The sequence below is a fragment of the Bos indicus x Bos taurus genome, chromosome 11, assembly GCF_003369695.1.
Source record: "Bos indicus x Bos taurus breed Angus x Brahman F1 hybrid chromosome 11, Bos_hybrid_MaternalHap_v2.0, whole genome shotgun sequence".
NCBI classification, from domain to species: Eukaryota; Metazoa; Chordata; class Mammalia; order Artiodactyla; family Bovidae; genus Bos; species Bos indicus x Bos taurus.
Genome location: NC_040086.1, coordinates 28183287 through 28209571, shown reverse-complemented (window position 1 = coordinate 28209571; position 26285 = coordinate 28183287). Strand labels below are relative to the sequence as shown.

The window sequence follows — 26285 nt, the reverse complement described above, 5'->3', positions numbered from 1 at the left end:
CCATTTCACAGGGAGATGGGTGGGGGTTGGTGTGAGGGGTGCAGGCGAAGGAGTGGGTGTGGGGACAGTGAATAAAGAAGCTCTTCATTGGTCCCATCACCAACCCTTTGTGAAATTAAATTCCAAACCTCAGTATGCCTATCCATAAAATGGGGAGGGGGGATGATAAAACTGCAAGAAATGTGGTGAGCCAGTCACACCTGAAAGTGGTTAACGTCTTAGCTGAGGCAGCACAGCATGCTGAGCACTAGCACAACGGGGTGGACACTGCTTGGGTCCAGGTCCCAGCTCAGCTATTTACTAGCTGTGTGATTTTTGCAGAAGGTGCTTTACCTCTCTGTGTCTCAGGATACGTCTACCCTATAAGGCCCTTGCAAGGATTAGATTAATCAAAATATGTCAAGAGCTTTAAAAATGGTACATAGTAAATGCTGTAAAAATATCAGCTGCTATTATTTTGGGCTTACAGAAAACATTCTATAAATCTTCGGCGCTGGTAATGGCAGCAAGGAAAGCTAATTTCCACCAGTGGAGGGTATGGGGGAAGGAGGCACGGGAAGGGGCATGTCCCCCACAGAGCATATGGCAGGATCTGGAGAGAACATGTTTGGTTCATATAACTGCAAAGCAGTTCATTTATAATATAATTTTGTAGAGAGAAAATAAAGATTTCTATGGTTTTCATTACTCACCAATGAAATGTCTGATGACATCTTCTTGGCTATAAAACAAGATTTTAGAATGTTGAAAAGCACCAAAGTAGTGGAGACTCGGAGGGATTTCTCCCCTAAGCAGAGCTGCGTGCTGAAAAGGTGAGGCTGGGTTGGGTTACTCCCTGAGAATTCTCAACCTGGGAAGCGGAGGTCCTAGTCTGGGCTGAAGACGGGCCAGTGTTTCTGCAGATAACCTCGAGACTTCAGCCCCCTCTTGGCCTTGGTCTTGGGAAGGAGATAGGGTCTATGCTTTATCCTTTGAGTTAAACAGACCATGGGACTAGTGGCTGCACTTCCTGTCCTTGAGACAGACCTCACTGCCAAAGACAACAGGAAAAACGAGACTTTGGTGGCAAAATAACGATACGCAGACATTGTCCTCAAGCTCATTTTTACTACAGTGAGAATTTTTTTTGAGGCAATATCGTCATTTAGAATGCTAATATCTACAGCAGTTAAGATCTTTTTCATGATCTTGTTCTCCTCTCTTCCCTTTTATTATATACCTACAGAAGAATATATAAAATATATATTTTAAAGAATAATCAAAACAAACTTCCTTTTAGTCATGATGTGTGTATGCTCAGTCATGTCCAACTCTTTGGGACCCCATGGATTGTAGCCCGCCAGTCTCCTCTGTCCATGGGATTTTTCAGGCAAGAAAGCTGGAGTGCATTGCCATTTCCTTCTCCAGGGGATTTTCCCCACCCAGGGGTCGAACCTGTGTCTCCTGCATTGCAGGCAGATTCTTTACCCACTGAGCCATCAGGGATAGGAGGTGGTTGCTGGCCTTCAGAAGCTGTTTTAACCCTCTCTGATCACATCCCCTCCTCCACTTCCCACCAGGAGTAATCACCAGGTAGACCTTCCTGGTAATTATTGCCTTAAACTGTTTTTCTTTATAGTTTCATCACCTCTGCGTTTATCTCTAAACAATACATTGTTTAATGTTTCCTATTTGGGGACTTTATATAAATGCAGTTATGCTGCATAGCTCTTTCTGGGACTAACTTACATCTTTGGTCTGTGTTTCCTTCTTTGTCATCACCAGCTCTTCTGGTTGAGATCTTAGTTTTTAAAAGTGCCCTTTCTTTTAAAAGACATCCCTAAAATATCATGACAGCAACTGAACTGATTCATTCTGTTTCCTTGGATGTAAACTGTCTGCCATATTTTAGTAAGCTGTGGCCAGTCCCTCACCTTCTGTATTCAAATACTATTTCCATATATTAGAGTGACATTTTTGGTAGATTTAAAGATGGAAGAAATGCATTCAAACCTTCCAAATGATAATCATCCTCCAAAAGGAGGTATTTTCCCTTTAAGTTCCATATTCCTCATATTTTTTTGCAGTTTTCTATGTTTCTTCCAGTTTTGTCCAACTGCTCACACTCTTCTCTACTCGTCTTTCCTTACCTATGAAGTCTAAACGTCCATTTTTATGGGAATTGGGATTTTAAGTTTCACATCATTACCTTAACCTTTGAAAAATTTATGTAGATTTTGACAAAGCCCTCCAACTTAATACTTTTTGCTCCCACAAAAATGTCTATTTGGATCAAATGGGATTTTTACTCATAATCTTATAGAGTATTAGGGCCACTTCCTACAGATGAGGACGGAGCATCTGAATGTATGTATTTGGGGCTGAACTTAATGTCTTCAAGATCCAGGAATTAAGAAGTAGCTCAAAGAGCTAAAGAGAAGCTGCCTTTCAGGGGATGTGGATGCCCAGGAGTCACATGGTTCGGGGGCTGGAAGCATCCATCTATCGTTTAAGTTTTTGGAGGACCCTGTTTGTTTCTGCCCGTGGCATCCACGAGCTGCTGACTTCCTGTGTTTACCCAGTGCCGAGGACACTGGGCTCTCTTCAGTTCCCACGGTGATGGGCTGATCCCATCCGCCTCCCATCCCTCCAGAGGCTAATGTGGTTTAAAGCTGCAGAGATCAGCACTGAGACAGGTGACTGGAGGGAAGGATCCAAACGAAGTAAACAAGCACAATTGCCTCAGACAGGTCTTGCTCCTTGACACAAAATGATGAGACCACATGGAGCCCATCCCAAAGGTGCTAACAGACTATCACCACTGTGCTCCTCAAAGACGGATGGGATCCAGGGTTCTTACTCCTGTGACAAAGTCCTTCATGTGTGAGTGTCCCTCGCACTTGCAGGAGTGTGTGCACTCCTCCAGCCCACTCACAGCACTTCTTCCTCTGACATTCTAAGCTGATTTCTGCACCACTCAATTTTACACAGAATATTTCATTTTCTTCTGGCTCATCTGTGCTCGTCTTACCTTCCTAGATAGACAAGAAATTCTTGGGATAAAGGCTGTGTCTTTTTCCGTCACTGGTACACCTAGTAAGAAGCAAAAGACATACCAGGTACTGGGGAAATACTGGCTGTCTACTGTTTACTAAAGCAGGACACTTGTTCCCTGGCTGATGGGATACCTTCCCTGTGTCTTCCTCTCCCTGTACTGCTCCTCCCCTGCTACCATTTTCAACACTTCAGGTCTCAGTGACTCTGCCCAATACCTCGACCCTTCAGCCACTCCACCCAGCAAACCAAGTGCGTCTTGCCAACCCAAGGCTTTTTCCTAGTGAATTCTTTCAAAAACATTTTATGAAAGTAGTTGGCTTTTGCAAGATGAACAAATCACACCTGCATTTATGATGATTACTTTTTTAAGCGTATTTTATTTTCAAGTTTTCTTCTAGTGAACCTACTTGTACTTCTTTGTTACATTCCCTTTCGATTTATATACATCAGGAAATCTTTCCCATATCTCCAATTAACTCCCTGAAAAGTAGAAAAACTCCAGGTGAATGAGATCATGGGAATATTTCAAAATGGATGGCAATGTGTTTCCTTTGGTTGCATTTGTGTGGTTTTAGTGTTAATGTTGGTACATCCCGGAGAAGGCAATGGCACCCCACTCCAGTACTCTTGCCTGGAAAATCCCATGGATGGAGGAGCCTGGTAGGCTGCAGTCCATGGGGTCGCTAAGAGTCGGACACGACTGAGCAACTTCCCTTTCACTTTTCACTTTCATGCATTGGAGAAGGAAATGGCAACCCACTCCAGTGTTCTTGCCTGGAGAATCCCAGGGACGGGGGAGCCTGGTGGGCTGCCGTCTATGGGGTTGCACAGGGTTGGACACGACTGAAGCGACTTAGCAGCAGCAGTTGGTACATCCAGAAAGCCTTCATAAATTAGTGCTTGATAAAGGAGGTTGAATTTAAGTCATTACTTGAAAAACAAAATTGGCATGGGTTGGATAAATGGTGAAAGAAACACAGAGAACAAAGACATCAGCTTCTCCAACCACTCTCATCCTCAGACTGTTACTATGCTGTGCCTTTTGCAGGATGAGCTAAGGCCACAGTCCCTATCATCATCCAATTCACTATCAGTGGGTCTGGCCCAAACCTATCTGTAGAGCCAGAAGGCTTCAGCTCTAAGAGCCAGGGCTGGGTAAAGAGCTTAGTTCCCTAGCAACCTGCACACAAGTGGTCCAGACAAAATGGATTACATACTGCTGATGAATTCCAAGTGAATATCCTATTGACCCAACAAAGGAGTTAATGTGTACCTTCTGCCACACTTCAGGAGTCAACTAAGAGAATTCTTTTTGTCTATGATCTCTCCTGGCATTCTCTTTGGATTGTCACAGTAAAATAAAATGCTCTGAAGGATTCAAAAAGTGGATGGTTCAGCTTCCAATTGCCTCTGAAAGAAAAGAGTCCTCATAATAGGAGGAAGAGGGCCTGTTTTTCCTCCTCTTGCTTTCTGAATACAATTTGGATTGCCTAAAATAATACCCCTCCCAGCAAGAGTTATTTCAGAGACCCTGGGTAATAGACATAAATAGTCTGATCACTTCACTATAAGATAACCAACTGCTGTTTTATTTATACCTTGGTCTCTTGAGATTTTGGTTTGTGATCATTAATCCTCAGGAGCCTAATATCCCCTGGGAACTAGGACAAAATGAAGTTTCTGGAAGCCAACTGCCTGGGTCTGCCACTTCCAGCTATGTGACCTCTCTTTGGGACCTCTCTAGGACCTCCTACCTAGAAGGTTGATGTGAAGATTAAACAAGTTAGTACATGTAAAATGCTTGACATTAAACCTGGCATTTAACAAGTACTACTAAACAATAGCAACAATAATATAAGTTGTTCTTTTTGTTATTATTGATCCAAGGATGACCCTGAAATGGAAGGTGATGTTATTATTGATCCAAGGATGACCCATCTCTCTCTCTCATTTCTTGAATTAGGATGGCAGCCTCCAAAGTGAAACCACCAGGGAGCAGTTCTAAGATGTTCTTTACTGGAACCAGGAACCTTTTCTTTCATACTGGGGAGTCAGCCCTAATATGTGACATACATCTCCCCCTCTCTCCCAGTGGCAAGAAGGAGACAAAAGATCCAGCAAGAATTCACTGGACTCTTTTGGATAAATAAAAGCACTCAGAGAAACCACATGGAAGCCAATGTCAAGGTGACCCACTTGTACTACCACAGCTCAAGCAGTGGGTCAGACAGTCAGAAGGACAAGCTACCTGACTTCTAGGGACACACAATCGAAGATGTGTTCTTCATGTTAAGTAGTTACACTTCTAAATTGACTAGATTTTACAATTGAGAAATAAAAATGATATAACAAAGCTTTCATCCTCTAGTTGGGCATAGACATTTGGGAGAAGAGATGGCTCTTGGTAATCTTTTGCTCGATGCCCTCCTGAAACACTTGTGGGATGACTAGACAGGTTAAGAGGTTGGGTCATAGCTGCAGTTAAGGACATCTGGACTCAGCTTAGGGGACAGATAATGTATATTTTATCCTTATGAAGCTAGGTTCATAAGGGGGTTCAAATCTACCAACAATGGTTTCTCAATTCTGTTTTGTGAACATTTAGCCAGCTGGTCAGAAAAGGTCATCCCTATAGGCTAACTTGTCTGGAGAGCCTGGTAGGTTATTGTCTATGGGGTCGCAAGAGTTGGACATGACTGAGTGGCTAACAGGCTAACAGAAATGTGGCAAAGCTCTCAGTCCAGCTTGGGGGTGGAGGACTTACCTATATAAAGCATATTGAAACTGTTAACTGAACAAGACAGAAGTGGATAAGACAGAGGCTAAAATTTATACTGCCTGCTGTGTGCTAGAAACTGTGCTGTGTTTTTATAAGACAATTGTAACACCTCATGGTAGATCTCCTGATGCGGGACCATTAGTCATTGAAAATGAGTTTGAATTCAGAACCGTGATGCAAAACAATAGTCTTGTGAACATAAAGGCATTGATCAAGGGAGGATCATTTACTGAATTGAACTTTGAAAAATGAACATTAAATAGAGCATTTTTCATATGATTTTATTGTTGTTCTTTTCTCGCTCATGCATCAGCAAGTTAGTTAGTAATGGTCCCATGTATGGTTCTCAATGAGTTGAGTTTTCACAGATCTTTAGAATCAGATTTAGGAATCTTTTACTGAAGATAATGTCATCTCCTCTCTTTGTGTCCTTCCCCAATCTTTTATTATGAGTGAGGAAGTCAATGCCCAGAGAAACATCTCAGTCAAGCATCAGCGCCAGGACTCAGAGCTAGAACCAGAGTGTCTTTCCTCACAAAGCCCTCTTTCCTGGAACCCATGTTCCTTACCAATGAAGAGGGCACAATGAACACAAATAGCCAAATGGGACATAGCCACCCACTGGTAAAACCTTCAAAGAATCAAGGTCCAGCAGGGTTATCTGAAGTACCTGAGACCATTGGAAGAAAAAGTTCAGGTTAAATGAGAAAATCCTATTGCTGGGCTTCCCTGGTAGACCAGTGGTAAAGAATCTGCCTGCCAATGCAGGAGATAAGGGTTTGATCCCCGATCCGGGAAGATCCCACATGGCACAGAGCAAGTAAGCCTGTGCATCACCACTATTGAGCCCGTGCTCTACAGCCCAGGAGCTACAACTACTGAGCCCACAAGCCATAACAGCTGAAGCTCACACACCTAGATCACACACAGCAAGAGAGCCACCACAATGAGAAGCCCGTGTAACACGAGAAAGTTGCTCCTGCAATTACAGAAAGCCCAAGCAGCAGCAAAGATCCAGCACAGCAAAAACAAATAGAAATTATAAAGAAAGCCCATTGCTTAAGCTGAGTAATCTCAAATAGACTGGGTAGAAGCTTCTTCACAAAATGCCCCACATAGAAAACAACAGTCCACTATCAAAATTCAACTTGGATCTAAAAATAGGCACACACACAAAAATAATAATAATAAATTCTGAAATCCAATAGATGAGGGGAGATGGCAGGTCTGACATCAACCAATGAGAAAACCAGCTTTGTTTGGTGAATGGGTTAGATAACTTATACCTCTGGTTTTAGAGTTCAAGCTGAAACTTTTCATTTAAATTCAAACATTATGAACCCATTGAACTGTGGGCAAATGACACCTTAGAAGTGTATAGGTCACTTAACCCAACTGGCTGCAACCTAAGTTCTTGCTAACCAGCCTGGGGTTGTACAATTGATATTTGCCAGAGGATTAAACGCAGTGCTCCACTTCCTTCTCAAGCAGGCCCACCTTCCTGGATGCAGAGAGGAAACTGAACAGCCTATAGCAATTCTTCCTTCAGGAGTTCTCCTCCACCTCCTGACTCGCAGGCTCTTGAAGCAACCTCCACACAGGTAGATACTTTTTATTTTCCCCTTTAATCCAAACCACACAGAGCTGCCCCACTTGCTTCTTAAGTCATCACTGCCTATAAAACCTTCAAAGAATCCTTTACTTTCAGAATAAGTTCAAGCTCCTTGTTTCACACTTTAAGAACTCCAGAGCTTAGCCAAACTCTCCTTATGAAGTGGTCTTTCTCATACCCTCCCAAAGTGAGCCCGTTTTTCCAACACAACACATCATCACTCACCCTAAATTTGGGGTCAAACTCCTCCCTCCCTCAAACTTGCTGTGTCCTGCTCCTCAAGCTCCCTGAAGGAATTCCTGCGAACTCCCCACAGAGCACATTCCTCATCCCTAGTAGTCCTTCTCTCCCATAGGAGGCAAGGGTGGGGATGGTTGGTCTGAATTCCAGCTCCACCACTAAACTATGACCCTGGCCAAATGGCTAAGGCTCCCCTAGTCTCAGCTTCTTCCCCTCCCCAGAGAAAGGACAATACCTATACTCCATGAGACTTGGGTAAAATTAAAGAAGTTGGTTCTCGCACAAGCCTTGCCACTTAATAGGTGCTCAGTAAGGTTTTCTTTTCTCTTTATCACATACTACCTCTATTCTAAGTTACTGCTTATGTCTATTTTATCCTCTGTCCTTGAACGTAAGAGTCCTAGTTCCTGTTATCTCCCAATGGCACCTAATAAGGTTCTAGTACAGAACAGATTTTCATGGTCAACTTGCATGTCATTGGAGTAATGTTATAACCCAGCTACACTCCTCTATCTTACTCTTTCTATGGTGGAAAACCTTCCTCAGCGAGCCAAAGTGGTTTCTATTAATGATCCAACCAAACTAGAGACAGCACTCACGGAGAATAAAAGAAATGTATAATAAATTTTGAATCTACTTCCAAAATTCTATCTCTGCCTAAGTTCCAGGAACATGCCCATTTTAATAATGTAAGGACATATATAATGGAAATCTTCAAGAAATGATATCTGTGTATATAAACCTGATTCTACACAGATAGGTAAGAATCATCAAGACTTACTCCAAACTGTCAGCAGAAGTTGCAGTGGCTTTACACTTTTTTTTTCCCCCAAAGTATACTCCTTTCTCCAAATGGTATCTTACTTGGAATACTAACGTGAGAAGCAGCTGAAGGTACAACTTCTCCGGGTGGATAGCAAGAGGAACATGTAGGCCCTCTCTTCACAGCACACCCAGGGTCTGTGTGTTCAGGTGTGTGTGTGTGTGCACACGTGTGTGAATGCGCGCACACCCATACACAGAAACTCCTCAGGCACGTCCACAAAACCTAAGTCAGAAACTACAGCTTGGCAGAATAAGCAAATCATGTAGGAGGGGGGTAAACATACTCCACACTAGTGAAAAAACATCTACTAACAAACATATATACATTGTATATGACGTCAAAGGAATTTAAATCTCGTTCTACAAGATGCCAGTGTCAAAGGTTCTGCAAGTTGTACTCAATTTATGTTACAGAAAGAGAGAAACATAAACAGAAGGAGGCCGTTCTGCTGCATGGAGGTGAATGCTCTCTTTGGGCATTGCTGGGCAGTGCTTGATGGTTCACTTACCACTAACATCAGCTCCCCGGGAAGCCAAGCATTTACTGGTGACCTGCAAGCCCCCAGATTAAGGATTTCTCTACGGGAAGCCCTCGGATACTGTGAACTTTAGAAATCATTTGGTTAAAGAATATTTAGTGACAACAGAAATAGCTTCAGAATACATTTGGTGAGACAATTGAAAATATGACTTCAATTTTAAAAATATGTGTATAAACAGATTTGTACTTTAAAACTGGAAATATATACACCAAAATGTTAGTAGTCATTAGAACAATTCTTTCTGTTCTTCTATAAATTTATCAAAATTTCTACAATTAACAAATATTCTTTGTCATAAATAATAATAATGATAATTATTATTACACAGTATGTAGCATGTTGGTTCCCTGACCTGGGATCAAACCTGAGCACCCTGAAGTGGAAGCATGGAGTCTTCCCTGGACTGCCAGGGAAATACCTTACTATTATTTTTTAAAGGCTAAGGCCACTGGTTTTTGCAGGAGAACAAAGCAGTGAATTTACTACTAAATCTCTGGGCAGGTGGCAAGGTGCTCCATGATGCCCACGGCATGATACCCAGGGTACCTAGTAGATGCTCAATGAATAGTGACTGAATGGGCAGGCGTGAGGGCCGCGTCCTGCTCCAGCCCATTTTGTATATGTTCTGCACCCATCCCCCATTCCTCCTCTCTCCTCTCTCACAGTTGCAGAAAACAGAAACGTTTCCAGAAACAAGCTGCAAGATTCAGCTACTCTCACCAGCTTAAGGGGCATTTTTTTTGTTTTAATTCCAATCTCACTGAATCTAGGTAAAACAGAGCTGTCCCTCTGAGACCTTTCTCCTGTGTGGGGCAGCGTATGGGGAATGGGGAGGGGCTGGGAGGTGCGGATATGTGAGGTAGGGAACTTGGATAGGAGGGAGGTGTTGGAGACAGAGTAACAGCAGGTGAACAACGAGAGTCACAGGACACCCGGATGCCAGGCTGGGTTCCAGTACAGACTTGTGCGACTTCTCTGGGCCTCAGTTTCCTCATCCATAGAAGGAAGGGACCTTACTTATCTCACAGAGATGTCATCACAAATGTGTAGGATGGCCGAGCTAAAAGAAATGAAGGCAAAAGTGACTGTCCCACTTAAATGCAAAGATTCCTTGGAACAAGGAAGCTGCCTGAGGCAGCGGCATCTTGGATTACCCGTACATTACATCACATTCACACATACACACACCCAGGTATCTCTCTGCCCCAGGGGGGGCGTGAGCCATAAGGGACTCTACAGCCTTTCCTTTCATCATGCAGAATGCCTCCTGTATGTTACCTCCGTGAAGCCTTGCTTATGAAATCTGTGATCTCTCCCTCCCTGGGGTGGGCAGCCCTGGTCTGCTGCACATAGACATACCCCTCCCCATCACACACACACACTCATCCTTTCTCTCCTCCCCCTCCTCCCCACCGCCTCCTCAGTCCCCACCAGCCCTCCACAGGCTTCAAGTGAACAGAACTATAACCCACGACTCTGACAGAAGACCTATCACAAAGTCTTGTAAGGCCCCATAGTGATGTGCACACCGCAGGCCCTCACTGAAGACGTTTTGTTGGCTGATTAAAAGCCATGGCTCCATTGACCAGCTTGCTCTAGGACAGGATGGTCTTCAGAAGTAAAGAGAGTTTGCTGGAGTCTCATCACTTTGGCAATGGGCTCTGCCAACGCTAAGCCTGTACCCTCTACTGTAGACCTCATTTCACTGAAATCTGTTAGAAACTATGGAGGCTGTCTCTTTTATTGGCAAATATATTGATTCCCAGGTGTCTGCCTGACCCACAGACCATCGCACGGTATTGAACCTCTCAACATACTCTTGCCAGACCCTTGTCAATCCTATCAAAGCCTCATCAGGCACTCCGATACCACACTGCCCCGGAAGGCATGCTCTAGTACAAAAGAGACCCATGCTTCATTCTCAGCTCTTTTAACTTTAATTTGACATAGTCACCTCTTTAAAAAGAAAATCTACCAGTGGCCTAATTCTTACTCTGCTTTTTGTTTTAGTGTTTGTTGCTCTTCAGAATTGACAGTCATAAGAGACATCCGAGTTCCTTGAAACCACAATTTTCCCCCTGCATCATCAACACTCCTTTCCCAGCAGTTTTCACCCCCTGCTCACACAGCTTATTAAAACTCATTTAAAAAATATCTCCAGTTGCTTTTTAAGGATTTTTCCATCCTGCATTTCCCCCAGGGCAGCTAGGGAGATTGGATGAGGGAGATTCTTTAGTTCACCCTCTGTTTCCTTCTTAGCAACTCACACTGACCAAGCCCTCCATGAGTTTTCTTCCCAGGCCTGGCAGGAAATGCCAAAGGATCAGGGATGGGGACAATTACGTAGAAACTCTTATTTTGAATGAGAAAAAAATCATGACAAATTTACTCGTCAGATTTTGCTGGAAGGGATGATTTCACAAGGGAGATCATAGTCAGCAGCTCAAAATGCCTGAGAATTTTCTTTCTAATAACCAGAAAAACAAAAGCAAAAACAAGCCTACCCCTCATTGGCTCTCCCATCCTCAGCCTTCCATGGATGAGGGAAGGCAGAAGAGGCAATTCCTGAAATCATGCCTCCTCCTAAGCCCTGACATTAAGTAGCCCATAACTTTTAGAGCCCAAAGAAGTAGGCCCCCAGTATTGCCTTCCCCTCTCTACCAATGAACATCTGATTCTGCGGATGCAGGAACCTCCCTCTTCATTTCCCCAACATCCTCCCTTTCTTCCTCTCCTTCACTGCAGTTGTTAAGCATCAACATTTCCTTGGAAAAAGCAGGACACACACTGAGGTAGGAGTTCTAGTGTTGGAAAAATCACCATGAAAATGAGAGTAGGAGATCAGTTCTAGTCTTCATAAGCATCTCTTTTCCATCATCCTCTTTACAAATGCTACCCTTGCTTAAAGGTCCAAGTTAAGTGCCACCTCTTCCAGGAAGCCTTCCCAGTAGCCTTTGGCAGAGCTTCAAATGAATCACCTACAGAGCTCCACTAGAAGAGTTACTGTGCTGTAGAGTATCACTTGCTGCTTATCTATCTCCCCACTAAACAGCAATCTTTAAGCATTCAGAGTTAGTATGTTTTGAGTTGTGTAGCCTCAGTAATGTCTAGCATACAACAGATGCCCAATAAATACTTGTACATTCACTGAATTAATTATAGGCTTTACTGCAGTGGGTTGCTATGCCCCCCTCCAGGGGATCTTCCCAACTCAGGGATTGAACCCAGGTCTCCTGCATTGCAGGCAGATTCTTTATTGACTGAGCCACCAGGGAAGCCATATATTTTCTAAGCAAGAAATTACTGTGTGTATGAAAATATTAAATGTGCTGTTAATCTAATATCAACCATTAAAAATAAATTTAGAATATGAAAATTTTAGTTTTTCATCCATATCAACAGCTAGTACAATGCTTATAATTCTTTACAGCTATATCAAAGAAATGCAAAAAGGCAAAATGGTTGTGTGAGGAGGCCTTACAAATAGCTGAGAAAAGAAGAGAAGCTAAAGGCAAAGGAGAAAAGGGAAGATATACCCACTTGAAAGCAGAATTCCAAAGAACAACAATGAGAGATAAGAAAGCCTTCCTCAGTGATCAATGCAGAGAGACAGAGGAAAACAATAGAATGGGGAAGACCAGAGATCTCTTCAAGAAAATTAGAGATACCAAGAGAACATTTCATGCAAAGATGGGCACAATAAAGGACAGAAAAAGTATGGACCTAACAGAAGCAGAAGATATTAAGAAGATGTGGCAAGAATACACAGAAGAACTATACAAAAAAGATCTTAATGGCCCAGATAACGAGGATGCTGTGATCACTCACCTAGAGACAGACGTCCTGGAGTCTGAAGTCAAGTGGCTTTAGGAAGCATCACTACGAACAAAGCTAGTGGAGGTGATGGAATTCCACCTGAGCTATTTCAAATCCTAAAAAATGATGCTGTGAAAGTGCTGCACTCAATATGCCAGCAAATTTGGAAAACTTAGTAGTGGCCACAGGACTGGAAAAGGTCAGTTTTCATTCTGATCCCAAAGAAAGAAAATGCCAAAAAATGCTCAAACTACTGCACAATTGCACTCATCTCACATGCTAGCAAAGTAATGCTCAAAATTCTCCGAGCGAGGTTTCAACAGTACATGAACCAAGAACTTCCAGATATTCAAGGTAGTTTTAGAAAAGGCAGAGGAGCCAGAGAACAAATTGCCAACATCTGTTGGATCATAGAAAAAGCAAGAGAGTTCCAGAAAAACATCTACTTCTGCTTTATTGACTATGCCAAAATCTTTGACTGTGTGGATCACAACAAACTGTAGAAAATTCTTCAAGAGATGGGAATACCAAACCACCTTACCTGCCTCCTGAGAAATCTGTATGCAAGTCAAGAAGCAACAGTTAGAACCAGACATGGAACAATGGACTGGTTCCAAATTGGGAAAGGAGTACGTCAAGACTGTATATTGTCACCCTACTTATTTAACTTCTATGCAGAGTACATCATGTTAAATGTCAGGCTGGATGAAGCACAAGCTGGAATCAAGATTGTCGGGAGAAATATCAATAACCTCAGATATGCAGATGACACCACCCTTATGACAGAAAGCAAAGAGGAATTAAAGAACCTCTTAATGAAAGTTAAAGAGTGAAAAAGCTGGCTTAAAACTCAACATTCAGAAAACTAAGATCATGGCATCCTGTCCCATCACTTCATGGGAAATAGATGGGGAAACAATGGAAACAGTGACAGATTTTATTTTCTTGGGCTCCAAAATCTCTGCAGGTGGCGACTGCAGCCATGAAATTAAAAGACACTTGCGCCTTGGAAGAAAAGCTATGGCAAACCTAGACAGCATATTAAAAAGCAGAGACATTACTTTTCTGACAAATGTCCATCTACTCAAAGCTATGGTTTTTCCAGTAGTCATGTATAGATGTGAGAGTTGGACCATAAAGAAAGCTGAGCACTGAAGAATTGATACTTTTGAACTGTAGTGTTAGAAAAGACCCTGGAGAGTCCCTTGGACTGCAAGGAAATCAAACCAGTCCATTCTAAAGGAAATCAGTCCTGAATATTCATTGGAAGGACTGATGCTGAAGCTGAAGCTCCAATACTTTGGCCACCTGATGTGAAGAACTGATTCATTTGAAAAGACCCTGATGCTGGGAAAGACTGAAGGCAGGAGGAGTAGGGGATGACAGAGGATAAGATGGTTGGATGACATCACTGACTCAATGGACATGAGTTTGAGCAGGCTTCAGGAGTTGGTGATGGCCAGGGAAGCCTGGCATGCTGCAGTCTATGGGGTTGCAAAGAGTCGGACATGACTGAGCGACTGAACTGAACTGATGTTAATCTTGAAGAGCATAATGCCTTTATAAAGTAAGAATTATGCCCAGGAATTTTGTGTTTTTTTAGTTGTAAGAGGGAGGGCCTGAGAGAAATGAGGCTACTCTATCTCAACTGGAGTAGGAAGTCTTTTTACCTCCTTTTCATACTATATGTTTGCTACACAATTAAATACAGTTTTGTAGATTTTTCCAGCTGTTTCAGGTGATTCTAGCATCTCAAAGAGCATAGGGAGAATTCCAGTCAAACATACTGGTGTGAGTTGATTGACTTTGATTGAAACTGAAGTTACTGGCTTGAGGGCTTTCTGCCTTTTCTCACAAGCACTGGAGCCATTTCATTTGCTTTTTTCCTTCTAGATCCCATGGAGAATGATCAGAGCACAGGAGTCAAGGACAGGTGGGCTTGGCACAGAAGAGGCCACAACAGTCTTTAAGCATAACTTGGTCATTTAGTGGGCTGTGGTAACCAGACCTGACGTCACAATTGGCGCCAGAGGGTTTACACAATCGTTGCCATTGGTCACCAGACCTGGGACCCTACACACTTCCAAGTCCTGTCAGGCAATCTGTGTAGTGCATGGCCTGAAGCCATGTGCAGTCTCTCAGGAGCTTCTCAAAGGAATGCTTTCGTAGGGGCTGTTTCTTCTACATACCAAACAATAAAGGCTCACCTAAAAATAATTAAACCCGACTTAACACTATTTCTGCTCTCTGTGTCATAATTAAGCAAGAATGAAAGAAATCTTAATAGGATTGTAAACAGGTCTTGTGTTCCTTAATCATGTGTTTGAGACTTAGTCAAAAACAAGTTTACGAAGGCTCAGAAACACCCTCCTTTCTTTTCAGGAAAAGCGAAACTAAAGCTGTGCTGTACTATGGCCACTGAAGTCAGTTCCGTTCCCACCCAAGTCCTGCTCCTGCCCTCCCCACTGCAGGGCCTGGATCCAACTCCTTCCTCACCTCTGGACTCTAAGGATCACCCCCTCCTCTGAGTTCTCCTGGCTTGAACACCTCCACCCAGAATGTAACTACTCAAGGCTGTTTGCTGTGGAAGGTAGTATAACCCCCTCATGCTTTGTTGAGTAAAGTCCTCCACTTGACAATCACCTTCCTTTTTGCTGATAACTCCACACCCAGAACCTACCTCAGAGTCAGGTGAACATCAGTTATTCTTTAAAATCATGATGACTGGTTGCCATAGGAAAAGCCACATTTTCTAACTGTTAAGCTGGGAGCTTATTCAATGATTCCTCCTAAGATTTTTTTCACTAGTAGGCTAAGGTCCTTCAGTAAGATTAAGCTATGATTTGCTTTAGAAAAATTAGATGAACATACTATCTGTCATGTTAAGTGAGTTGCGCCATGGTCAACTGCATGGTTTGGGAATTGCTCCCGTAACTGTGGCCACCTGACATTGGCCTAAGAAAAATCTCTGAACTACAGAGAAAAGCCCCTTCTCTCCCAACCTTACCCTCTGGCCACTCAGACACCAATTTCCATGTCATCTGGTCACTGTTCTGCCACAAAGGAAACCCATGGTATCATTAGATACCGTTTTCTGCTTCAAGAGCAGTCACATAATAAGGACCCTAGCCTTGATATTCTAAATGCACAGAGAAGAAAACTGCTGCCCCTAAAGACATCAATCCCACCCCTCATTCACCAACACTGCAAGGAAGCAGAGCCTCTGCTGAGGCTCCCCAGGTCTACCACGTACAGGTCCCTACAGCTAGACTGGACCTCTCTCGGGATGTCGGACCTCTTGGCAATATGTCCAAAGAAAGCAAGCTGGTTTCCTGCTAGGAAACCAGCTCAGATAGCAAGAGATAAGGCGCAGCTGCTATGGGTAGGGGAAGATGGGGTAACACAACATGGTATCAGAGCAGCCCCCACTAAACTGGAAGTCCCAGAGATGAGATGGTAGCTCAACTGCCAATACCAAGTGTCTGTGGGTCAAAGACTTACTTCTCTGAAATCTGATTTTCACATTGGTGCAAAAAGAAGAGTAGAGGAGAGAATTAAAAAAAAATCTCCCACCCCTCCATCTCTGAGAGTAACCAGCTACTATGTGTGAGGCCCTTGATAGGCACCGTGGAAGATAAAGAAATACAGGATAAGTTTCTCATTAATTCCGAATTATTCTCAGGTGGAGAAAAGAGGAAAGCTGACTTCATGACTGACTCCATAAGGTGCTTACAGATTATTTTCATTTCTTTACTGCCACCTTCTGGTCTCTAGACACCTCCATGGTAATTTTAAAATGCTACCTTAAATTTGTGATTCATGATGGATTTTTTTTTTTTTTTTTTGACCATTCCACGTGGCTTGCAGGATCTTAATTCCCTGAGCGGGGACTGAACCCCTGGCCACGGTGGTGAAAGATCCAAGCCCTAACCCCTGGACCACCAGAGAATTTCCCATAAGGCACTTTTAGTGCTTGTTCACATCCTTCACCTCAGATGATGGTGCACAGATTAGACACAGTTCAGGTAGCCTTTATTCTATTTTCATTTGATCTGAGGGCAACAACAAGCTTAAGTGATTTGCCAAGTGACAAAAAGTTAGGAGCAGAGCAAGGATAAACCATGCCTGCTGTTTTCTCTAAGGAGCAAACACCAGGGTCATTCATTTGACTTTCTTTGTCCAGCTACATTCATAAAGACTTCTATCACCCTCTCATTCCTTCACAAGTACAGCCTTAGAGTGGAAAATCCCTTACTCTTAAAAAGGAGAATGCTGTTCAAATATTCCCCGATCTTTTCAAGGGTAAAATCCATTCCATTTTACAAGGTCTTTGAGAAAAGAATGTAGGGGATCTATGATTGATTTTTAAAATTTTATCTGACAGTCAAAATACTAGAGTATCCTCCAGCACAACCCTCAGATGGCAGTCCACCAGCTTCCTCTTAAACATACCTTGGTCTGGAAGCAGCAATAGAGTTGGGTTAGGTACGGATGTTTTCGAGCCAGAGCCAAAATCCGCTTCTCTGTCATCGTGCAGTCTACATCATCATCCTGAAGGATGACATCCTTCTTTAGGACCTTCACAGCATAGACTTCATCTTTGCCTTTGAGCTCCGCCAACATGACCTGTAATTAACCAAAACCACCCCTGTAAGTCTATATATATAAGAGATTAAAAGAAACCCAAGTCAATACCAAATGCTTAAAAAACTAACTCATTTTATCTTTAACTTTAAACAGTATTGTAGTATTTAAAATGTAAAGACTATCCATCCCAATACAGCTTCTATAATTTATTTATTTTTAATCTCTAGCACTGTGTCCAGGCAAAGAAAAGTTCAATGCACATTTGTTAAACAAATTATATGAACATATTAATAATTATTTCATATGTTCATATAATTTGTCATACTTGCAATGAGTGCAGCCAGTATAGCATAGATTTTTTTAGCTGAACGTTATTTCATAAGCATTTTTCTGTATAGTCTCCATCATATCATAGTTGCTGATACTCAAGTATAACAGTTTATTTAACCATGTATTTCAAAGTAGTTTTATCCAATTATTAAGTATTATATAAATAAATTGCTTCAGGTGCTTTATACATATAACTTTTCCTTCTTTTAGATCATAGCCTTAAGGCTATAGAAAAGGCTATAGAAAATCTTCAAAGTGAATTATAGGGTTAGATGTGTACATTTCCTGACTTTCAAAAAGGCTATACTATATAATCTGCCACTAGTAATGTAGAAGGGCTTTAGTTTCACGTATATTCACTAATGTTGGTGCTTTCACATAAAAACCCTTGTTTATGTAATGAGTGTGAAATGTTTCCTCAATGCCGTTTTAACTTGTAATGAAACTAAAAATGTTCGTTTTCTAACTGTATTTCTTTTTGTGCAAATTATTGCCCTGTGTCCAGTTATCCACTGTTGTATACTACTATATTCTTTAGGAATCCTTATGAGCTTGGTATATAAAGTTACTGTTAATTTCTGCAAAGGTTTTTCTAAGCCTGCCATATGATTTTCTGTTATTTTTTCTATTGAACAAGGTCCTCTATCTTTTTGTAGTTGAATCTGTCCTTGTTTACCTTTATGATTTCTTCTACAGCTTTAAAGCTGGGAATGTGATTCCTTCTCCAGCGAGTGAATTAACAGCTCTATTTTCTTGAAGTTTTCCTATCATTTGATATTTTTGCACTCATTTCCCTACAAATGTGACAAGATTTTCTCCCATTAAATAACTTGTAAATACAGTATTTCAGTCATCAGAGCTAAAGAGCAGTAACTCAGAAGCTTAATGAGGGCATTCAGGATGTTACCCTGAAGACGTTTGTCACCCACATAAAATACAAAGTCTTTAAAACTGGCTCAAACTTTGGCAGCAATTTTTCTGAAGAAGCAACCCAAATGCTCCCAAGTCATCGAGGTTCGCATCCTGCTTACATCCTGTGGAAACCTGGAGCCTCTGAACCTGTTTCTTTCCCCTTGAATCTTGCTCAGAATTAAACCAGGTCCTGCTTACATTCCAGAGTTATGCCTCATCAGAGGACTGGGGTCTGCTTCTTACATAACCAGTCTCTGAAGAATTTGATTGCTTCAGCCTTTGCTATTAGAGTCAATCCCACCCATGACTTTTGCTATTAAGTCAATGCCACCCACAGTCTCAGGATGAAATGTGACAGGTAAGATGGCTGGGAACCAGAAAGCCACTTCCTTTGGAGAGAAGTGGAGCAGGTCTATAGCTTAGCCTGCAAAAGTCCAGGATGCATGAGGGCATGGGATCCCCAGGAGCTCCCAGAGCCAGGTACCTGGCTCCAGAGCATGGCCACCTTGCTCTAGGAGGTCCTAGAAAGGTGACTCCCATTGATCCCAGCCATGGCTTTGTGATAAGCAGGGAATAATCATGGGTCTAAGCTGAAATGTTAACCAGTTTCCTAGGTTCCCATTTGGCAAAACTAATACAATTATGTAAAGTTTAAAAATAAAATAAAATTTAAAAAAAATAAAATAAAAAATAAACTGGAGTTATTTCGTCCATCTCATCCCACCTTCAGAATGCTGGCTGGTCACATGAAGGCTTTAATGGGCACACTGCACCCATGCCCCAGATCACTGTGTTGGGCTCAGGGGAGCAGGAGAGGGGAAGGGCTCCGAGGGCAGTGGCCCCTGATCAAAGACCTGAGATGACTGTGTCCATTCTCTCGCCACAGGCGGAGGATAAAAAAGACATTTAGTCAGTGCCAGAAAAGTCACTTAAAATAACATCTAATTTATAAAGTAATACACTCTAAGATTTCCTTTGGGCCTCAAGTTCACTCAGGGCAGAGATGCTAGAATTAATTTCCAAAATTTTTGTAATGAATTAAAAAAACAGAATTTCAGATGGATCTCTGAAAGGAAGAAAGCTCTCATGACTATTACTGATAATGGGAGGCCAAGCACACATAAAGCAATTTAAACTGCTCAGAGTGCTTTCTCACTTGCTCTCTCCCTTGGTTCCTGTTCCTATTGGACAAATGAGAAAAACTGAATCCCAGAGAGGTGGAATGACTATCCTGTAGTCCTGCAGCCCGTGAGCAGCAGAACCCTGGCTCCTGTCTGCTTGGCCTCAGGCCATTGTCACTCAACCAGGAAGGAAAACATAACCAGACCAGCTGAAATGTTCATCACTTAATTTTGGATCAGACCAGCAGTTCTGCCCCTGCGTGCCACAGACCTTGCCGAAGCTGCCTTTGCCCAACACCTTGATGAAGTTGAACTCATCCAGGCCCAAGCGCTTGGCCTGGCCTTGCCGGACTTCACCATTTTCACCCAGGCTTGCCAGCTGACCATCGGTGGATGATGCCGCCCTGTGCTCCTCCCCTCGATTGTCAAATGACAAGGCCTTCCGGATGTTGTTTTCAAGTTCTTTTATTTCTAGGACCAAGAGTGACAAGATATTGCATTAGTGCGCACCTCACAAGCCCTTCCTGTTAGGATCTGATATTCAGAATGTTCCCCCCTGCACCATGACTCTCAACCCTCCCTCTGGTTTTTCACAGCAACAGATGCAGCGACGCATTCCTGTAAGTTCCTTCATTTGCTCTGCACACTTTCACTGGCACCTAATTAATGTACAGCAAAGCCTAGGAACACAACGAGAACAACATGGTCCCCGCCAATCCTCTCCTTCAGATCTGCCTTTTATTCTGGGACGGGGCCACCTCTCTGTAAGCCCCCTTCAGCTGGTAGCCTGTTGCATTGTTCTAGGTGTAGTGCAAGAATTCTGGCCTCCCAAAGGCAATAGGGATCCTTCAAGTTTCCTTTGAAAATTAAAACAATGGCTAATGGAAAACCGCTGTCACAGTAATTACTAGTGAGGTAATTATTTCAATAACCGGGACTAAGAAGCCTTTACCTTCTAAGGGACTTTACTTGGCTTTATTGCTGGGTTTATTCTAAATACCCATCTTCCATAAAGTTATTTAACTGAATGAGCAGTGGGCTTATCATTAACAAAAGAATTATGTCCCAAGGGTGACATGTTGCAAATTTATCTCAGATGGGGCAGGAATTCCTCAGCAGTTTCATAACTATGACACAGCCTTGTGCTGCTGCAGAGTATGTGACCTGAATTAACCTGGGGATGATAATGCTGGGTGACCCTTTGACCTTTTCTATTTGAGAAAACTTTGTTGTCAGCTATACATTCACCAAGACATACGCTCCTTTGTGGAGAAGTGGACATCTCGAGGGTAATCCAATTTTAAAAGATGCTTGTGAATAACTGGGATCACAGGAGGGAAACACGAACTATTAACCTTTGGGAATCAGAATCAAGCAGGATTGATCCGCTGCTGCTTGACATAAAGACAATTTTGGCTCCTTTACAGAAGGACTGAGACCTGTGAAGGCTCCACGATCTGCAGGCGTGACTTCTCTGAGATGTGCCGGGACAGAGTGCAAGGGAGAGGTGAGGACAGCTTCCAAGTCTACAGATATGTCCGTGCCAGCGCCGCGGTTTTCTATCACTTACTCTTAACTAAGTATAACTTTTGCTCTCAGCATACAGCTTCTGCTCATAACTTGCAAGCAAGTTATTAAACAAATTTTGGAAGACAGAACTTGGATGCTGGGGATATTAAAACTTGAAGAAAATATCTTTCTATGTGTTCTTACAACAGAGAGAAGAGGAATTGTGCCTTATTTCAGTTTGGTGATAATGCACTGTCTTGCTAAGAAGGTTTTCACATCTATTTGTCCTCACAATACGGCTGGGAAATACTGTACCTTCATGGACGGGGGACAGAGAGGTCCTGAGGGGCATGGTGTCCTGCCGAGGTGGGACAGCAGGCTGGGCAGGAACCAGGCCTACAAATCCAGTTGCCTCATGCTTGCCTGGGGTTTTTTTATCATATGACTCTGTCCCCTTGAAGCTCTCAAAGGAGCTCTCAGCCTTAAAAAAGCAAAACCTGAAAATGCCCACATTGGACAGGGACAGCAACTGCTTGTTTGGAGGCCCCGGGGAACCACTGGATTATTTACGAAGGGCTCAAACCTCTTTTGAAAGGAAGCAGAGTATAAAGGTGCAGAAAGTTAATCAGAGAAGCATGAAGAGGGACTCAGATCAATAATTTTGTGACCTCAGGACTGGCATACCCCCTGCGGTTGTTTTATTTACTTCTGGGGAAGAAGGGCTGGGTTGCAGTGATGACCTCCACAGAGGGTTCTATGGCAAGGCTTCTGAGAATGGGGTCCCTAGGCCATAAGGGGTGACATCTCACCCTTACCACTGACTTAGTTCCTGACCTTTGGACAAAACTTTTTAACTCTCTGCCTTACACTTCTCACCCTGTAACCTGGGGACAGTAAGGGAGCGTAGACAGAGAGTTGGCTTGAGTGTAGAATGAGGATAAGGAAGACAAAAGGGGCTATAGAACATCAAGGCACTATTGTTCTCACTTGTTAATGATTATCCCTGTTCTGCAGATACAAACATCCCTTCCCAGTGAGATCTGGTTCTGGTTACCAGAGGGGAAGGTCTAAAGTGTATACATCCCTCCTCAGTCTTGGCATCCTTGGATACTTGCAGAATTCAGAAACCTTTGATAACTTCCAGCATATTTTGATGGAGAAGGAGACATCCTGAGCTGAGCTCTAGAGGGGAGTCAGGTGTGGAGCTGGCTTCTCGCAGGCTCTGCCAGCTTCACCTTCCTATCCCCACCCACCCATCTCCAGACTCCTGCCCTGATTTCAACTTTTGGGTATGATGGTGAAGTTCAGGGAGGAAGGAAGTCAGATTCAACTCAACTGAGCGGTGCTGAGGGGGCTGGGAGCAGAGCTGGGCAGGGTGGTGAGAGAAGGGCTGCGCTCTCTGCCTCTCCTGCACGTGGAAGCTGGAAGATAGGCGAGAGAAAAAGAACCGCAGCTCTCCATCTCTCTCACTTCTACCCTGCCTGGGAGTGATGCCAGGGTGGCGGAGCCATTCAGTGCCACACTCTCAAGCCTTGGACTCCTTGGCCCTTCCAAGGACACAGCTCAGAGGTAAAGAAGCAAATCTGAGGGCCTCACCCTGGTCACAGGGCGAGGTGGGGGCCGACTTGGATCGATCTTCCTCAGACGGTGAGCTTCCAGAAGCAGGCTGCGGGGACTCAGCACCAGCAATGAGCTAGAGAATGGGAGAGAACGAGGGGAGAAAGGGGTCAGAAAGGAGATGGGGAGTTTCCCTAAAGTCAAAGGCATCAGGATGCGACGCCAGGGGTGGTAGCAGACCCTGGTGCACAGTAGCTCTTGCTGAATTGATCATCTGAAAGCAAGAGACTCAAGGTTTCCTTTGTCAATGAAAGGAAAGCAAACAAGTGACGTCAGCTCAACCTTACCCCTTCCATGAAACTTCTCTTGCCTACCCAAGCAATGATAGTTATCTCATCCAGAGCAAACTTGACAGCTGCTTGGTATTTATTCCCTACCGTGTTCAGCTTTATTTAACTTGGGATCTCTGCTCAGGTAGACTGTAGGTTCTCTGAAGGTTAAGAGCCTATCTGGTATTTGTATTGCCCCTGGGATCTCACAGAGTGATGCACACAACAGAAGCTCAACCAGCATTCTCAGATGTATCGATATTTGTCGGCAATCAGGAAATTTTTAGCAGGACATCCTCCATGAAGTCTATTTCTTGGCATAGATGCTGGTATATTCATACTAAGTTCCCATTAAGGGCAGAAGTTTGCACTCAAGAGATCACAAGCACTCTGTTCCCCTTTACTCTTGATCTACCCACTGTGCACACACGTCATTTCTGGATGATCGGCTGCTTGCAAGGGGCACTATGAAGGTAACTCAGGCTCCAGAAAGCCTGATGCTCCCACGTAGAAGCTCCCTCAGCTTCTGGCCAAGGGCACTTGTCTCCCATCCTCTCGTACTAACTAAAGGTACTACTTGGTTTGCTTGACTTTTTCCAGCTTTTGCATGAGAAGCAACACAGCAATAAAACTGTCAGGACTGAAGTCTCTTAGTCTCTGACTCTGCTCCTTCCTTATTTTCTCCATGTTGGTTTCTTAGCACCAGGATCTCCCAAATGCAAGACAGATAGACAATGCCTGGTTACTCTCATTACAGGCCATATAAATACAGGGGAGGGGGCAGGTGTTGAGTTTTCTCTGAAACGTTCCATGACAGAAAAGATTCCAACTCAGTTTACTTCTCAGTTCAGTCGCTCGGTCGTGTCCGACTCTTTGCGACCCCATGAACTGCAGCACGCCAGGCCTCCCTGTCCATCACCAACTCCTGGAGTCCACCCAAACCCATGTCCATTGAGTCAATGATGCCATCCAACCATCTCATCCTCTGTCGTCCCTTTCTCCTCCTGCCCCCAATCTTTCCCAGCAGCAGGGTCTTTTCACATGAGTCAGCTCTTTGCATCAGGTGGCCAGAGTATTGGAGTTACAGCTTCAACATCAGTCCTTCCAATGAACACCCAGGACTTTAGGTGTTCTCCTTTAGGATGGACTGGTTGGATCTCCTTGCAGATGGAGACTCTCAAGAGTCTTCTCCAACACCACAGTTCAAAAGCATCAATTCTTCAGCACTCAGCTTTCTTTATAGTCCAACTCTCACATCCATACATGACTACTGGAAAAACCATAGCCTTGACTAGACGAAACTTTGTTGACAAAGTAATGTCTCTGCTTTTTAATATGCTGTCTAGGTTGGTCATAACTTTCCTTCCAAGGAGTAAGCTTCTTTTAATTTCATGGCTGCAATCACCATCTGCAGTGATTTTGGAGCCCCCCAAAATAAAGTCTAACACTGTTTCCACTGTTTCCCCATCTGTTTGCCATAAAGTGATGGGACTGGATGCCATGATCTTAGTTTGCTGAATGTTGAGCTTTAAGCCAACTTTTTCACTCTCCTCTTCACTTTCATCAAGAGGCTTTTTAGTTCCTCTTCACTTTCTGCCATAAGGGTGGTGTCATCTGCATATCTGAGGTTATTGATGTTTCTCCCAGCAATCTTGATTCCAGCTTGTGCTTCCTCCAGCCCAGCATTTCTCATGATATACTCTGCATATAAGTTAAATAAGCAGGGTGACAATATACAGCCTTGACGCACTCCTTTTCCTATTTGGAACCAGTCTGTTGTTCCATGTCCAGTTCTAACTGTTGCTTCCTGACCTGCATACAGGTTTCTCAAGAGGCAGGTCAGGTGGTCTGGTATTCCCTTCTCTTTCAGAATTTTCCACAGTTTATTGCGATCCACACAGTCAAAGGCTTTGGCATAGTCAATCAAGCAGAAATAGATGTTTTTCTGGAACTCTCTTGCTTTTTCAATGATCCAGTGGATGTTGGTAATTTGATCTCTGGTTCCTCTGCCTTTGCTAAAACCAGTTTACTTCAGGCAAGGCACAGTCGTGTCTGCTGAACAGGACTCTCTGTAGATCCTACACACACGTGTGTTCAGCACTGTCATCACAGGTGTTTGTCCAACCTGCCTTCTGGGCAAGGCCTCAGCATTAAGGGTGCTGACATTCTGCTTGTAGCTTCAATGTCCTGGGTCCTGCTTCCACCAGTGGGACTGTCAAGAGCTGAGAAGAGCCACCAGAAGCACAAAATCTCACGTTAGTCAGGAGGAGAGGGTGTTTTTTCCTCTAAACCTTACAAAATAACTTTGTTTATTCAAAAAGTAAGGAAGAAAATGCTTAAGAAGATGGAAACAACCCAGACCTTCCCATTCAAGGGAAAAGCCTCCTCTGAGAGGCAGCAGGGAAAAGGTATGGGCAGCTTCTAGAACAAGAAGGGAAACACAAAGCCCTTCAGAAAGTATTTCAAGGGAAAATTTAGGGACAACATTTAGGAGCTAATACTGTCGAGGCACCCATTGTCAGGCTTGTTTTTTAGTAAAAAAAAAAAAAAAAAAAAAAATATATATATATATATATATATATGTATGTATGTATGTATGTATGTATGTATGTATGTATGCACTGGGCAATGAGAGCCACTTGCCCATACCACCCTACCAGGATTTCTTGCCCAGTTAACATGGTTCCCATTTTTTCATTAACTTACTCTTTCAGAGCCCTCTTACATTTTTTAGGCTAGGAGCCAAGGCTAGGACAAGCCTTCAAACAAAATGCTAGAGATATCTTTAGCTCTGTTTACATCTGTGGGCCCTGACTCACCAAAATAACATTTTAGCAAACGGATCTTTTCCTACTGACATTCGGAATGTCACACAGATAGAGACAGGGCTTTGGTCACCAAAGACAGGCCCAGATGTTTCATGTCGTGGGACATTAACAATATTCCTCGGGCAGCCAAGTGCCAGCACTATCACAAATCTTCTTGGCTTGCTCCCTAGAAAAGAATGTATTTCCAGCTCTTCATCCATTTATCCTCATTATAGTGATACCAGAGGCAAAGTTCAAATGTGAACATTGCTGTCATGCCAGT

General features: G+C 43.2%; 1 protein-coding gene across 4 annotated transcripts in view; it reads right to left on the bottom strand.

Annotated features, from left to right (window-relative positions):
* PRKCE (protein kinase C epsilon) overlaps positions 1 to 26285 on the bottom strand; it is a 542503-nt gene that overhangs the window by 150410 nt on the left and 365808 nt on the right. For all 4 annotated transcript variants that reach the window (XM_027555170.1, XM_027555172.1, XM_027555168.1 and 1 more), the window contains 3 exons: positions 22906 to 23002; positions 20072 to 20271; positions 17303 to 17476 (listed from right to left, as the gene is read on the bottom strand). In XM_027555170.1, coding sequence (XP_027410971.1) covers positions 17303 to 17476; positions 20072 to 20271; positions 22906 to 23002 — 471 coding nt within the window. The remainder of the gene's footprint in view (positions 1 to 17302; positions 17477 to 20071; positions 20272 to 22905; positions 23003 to 26285) is intronic.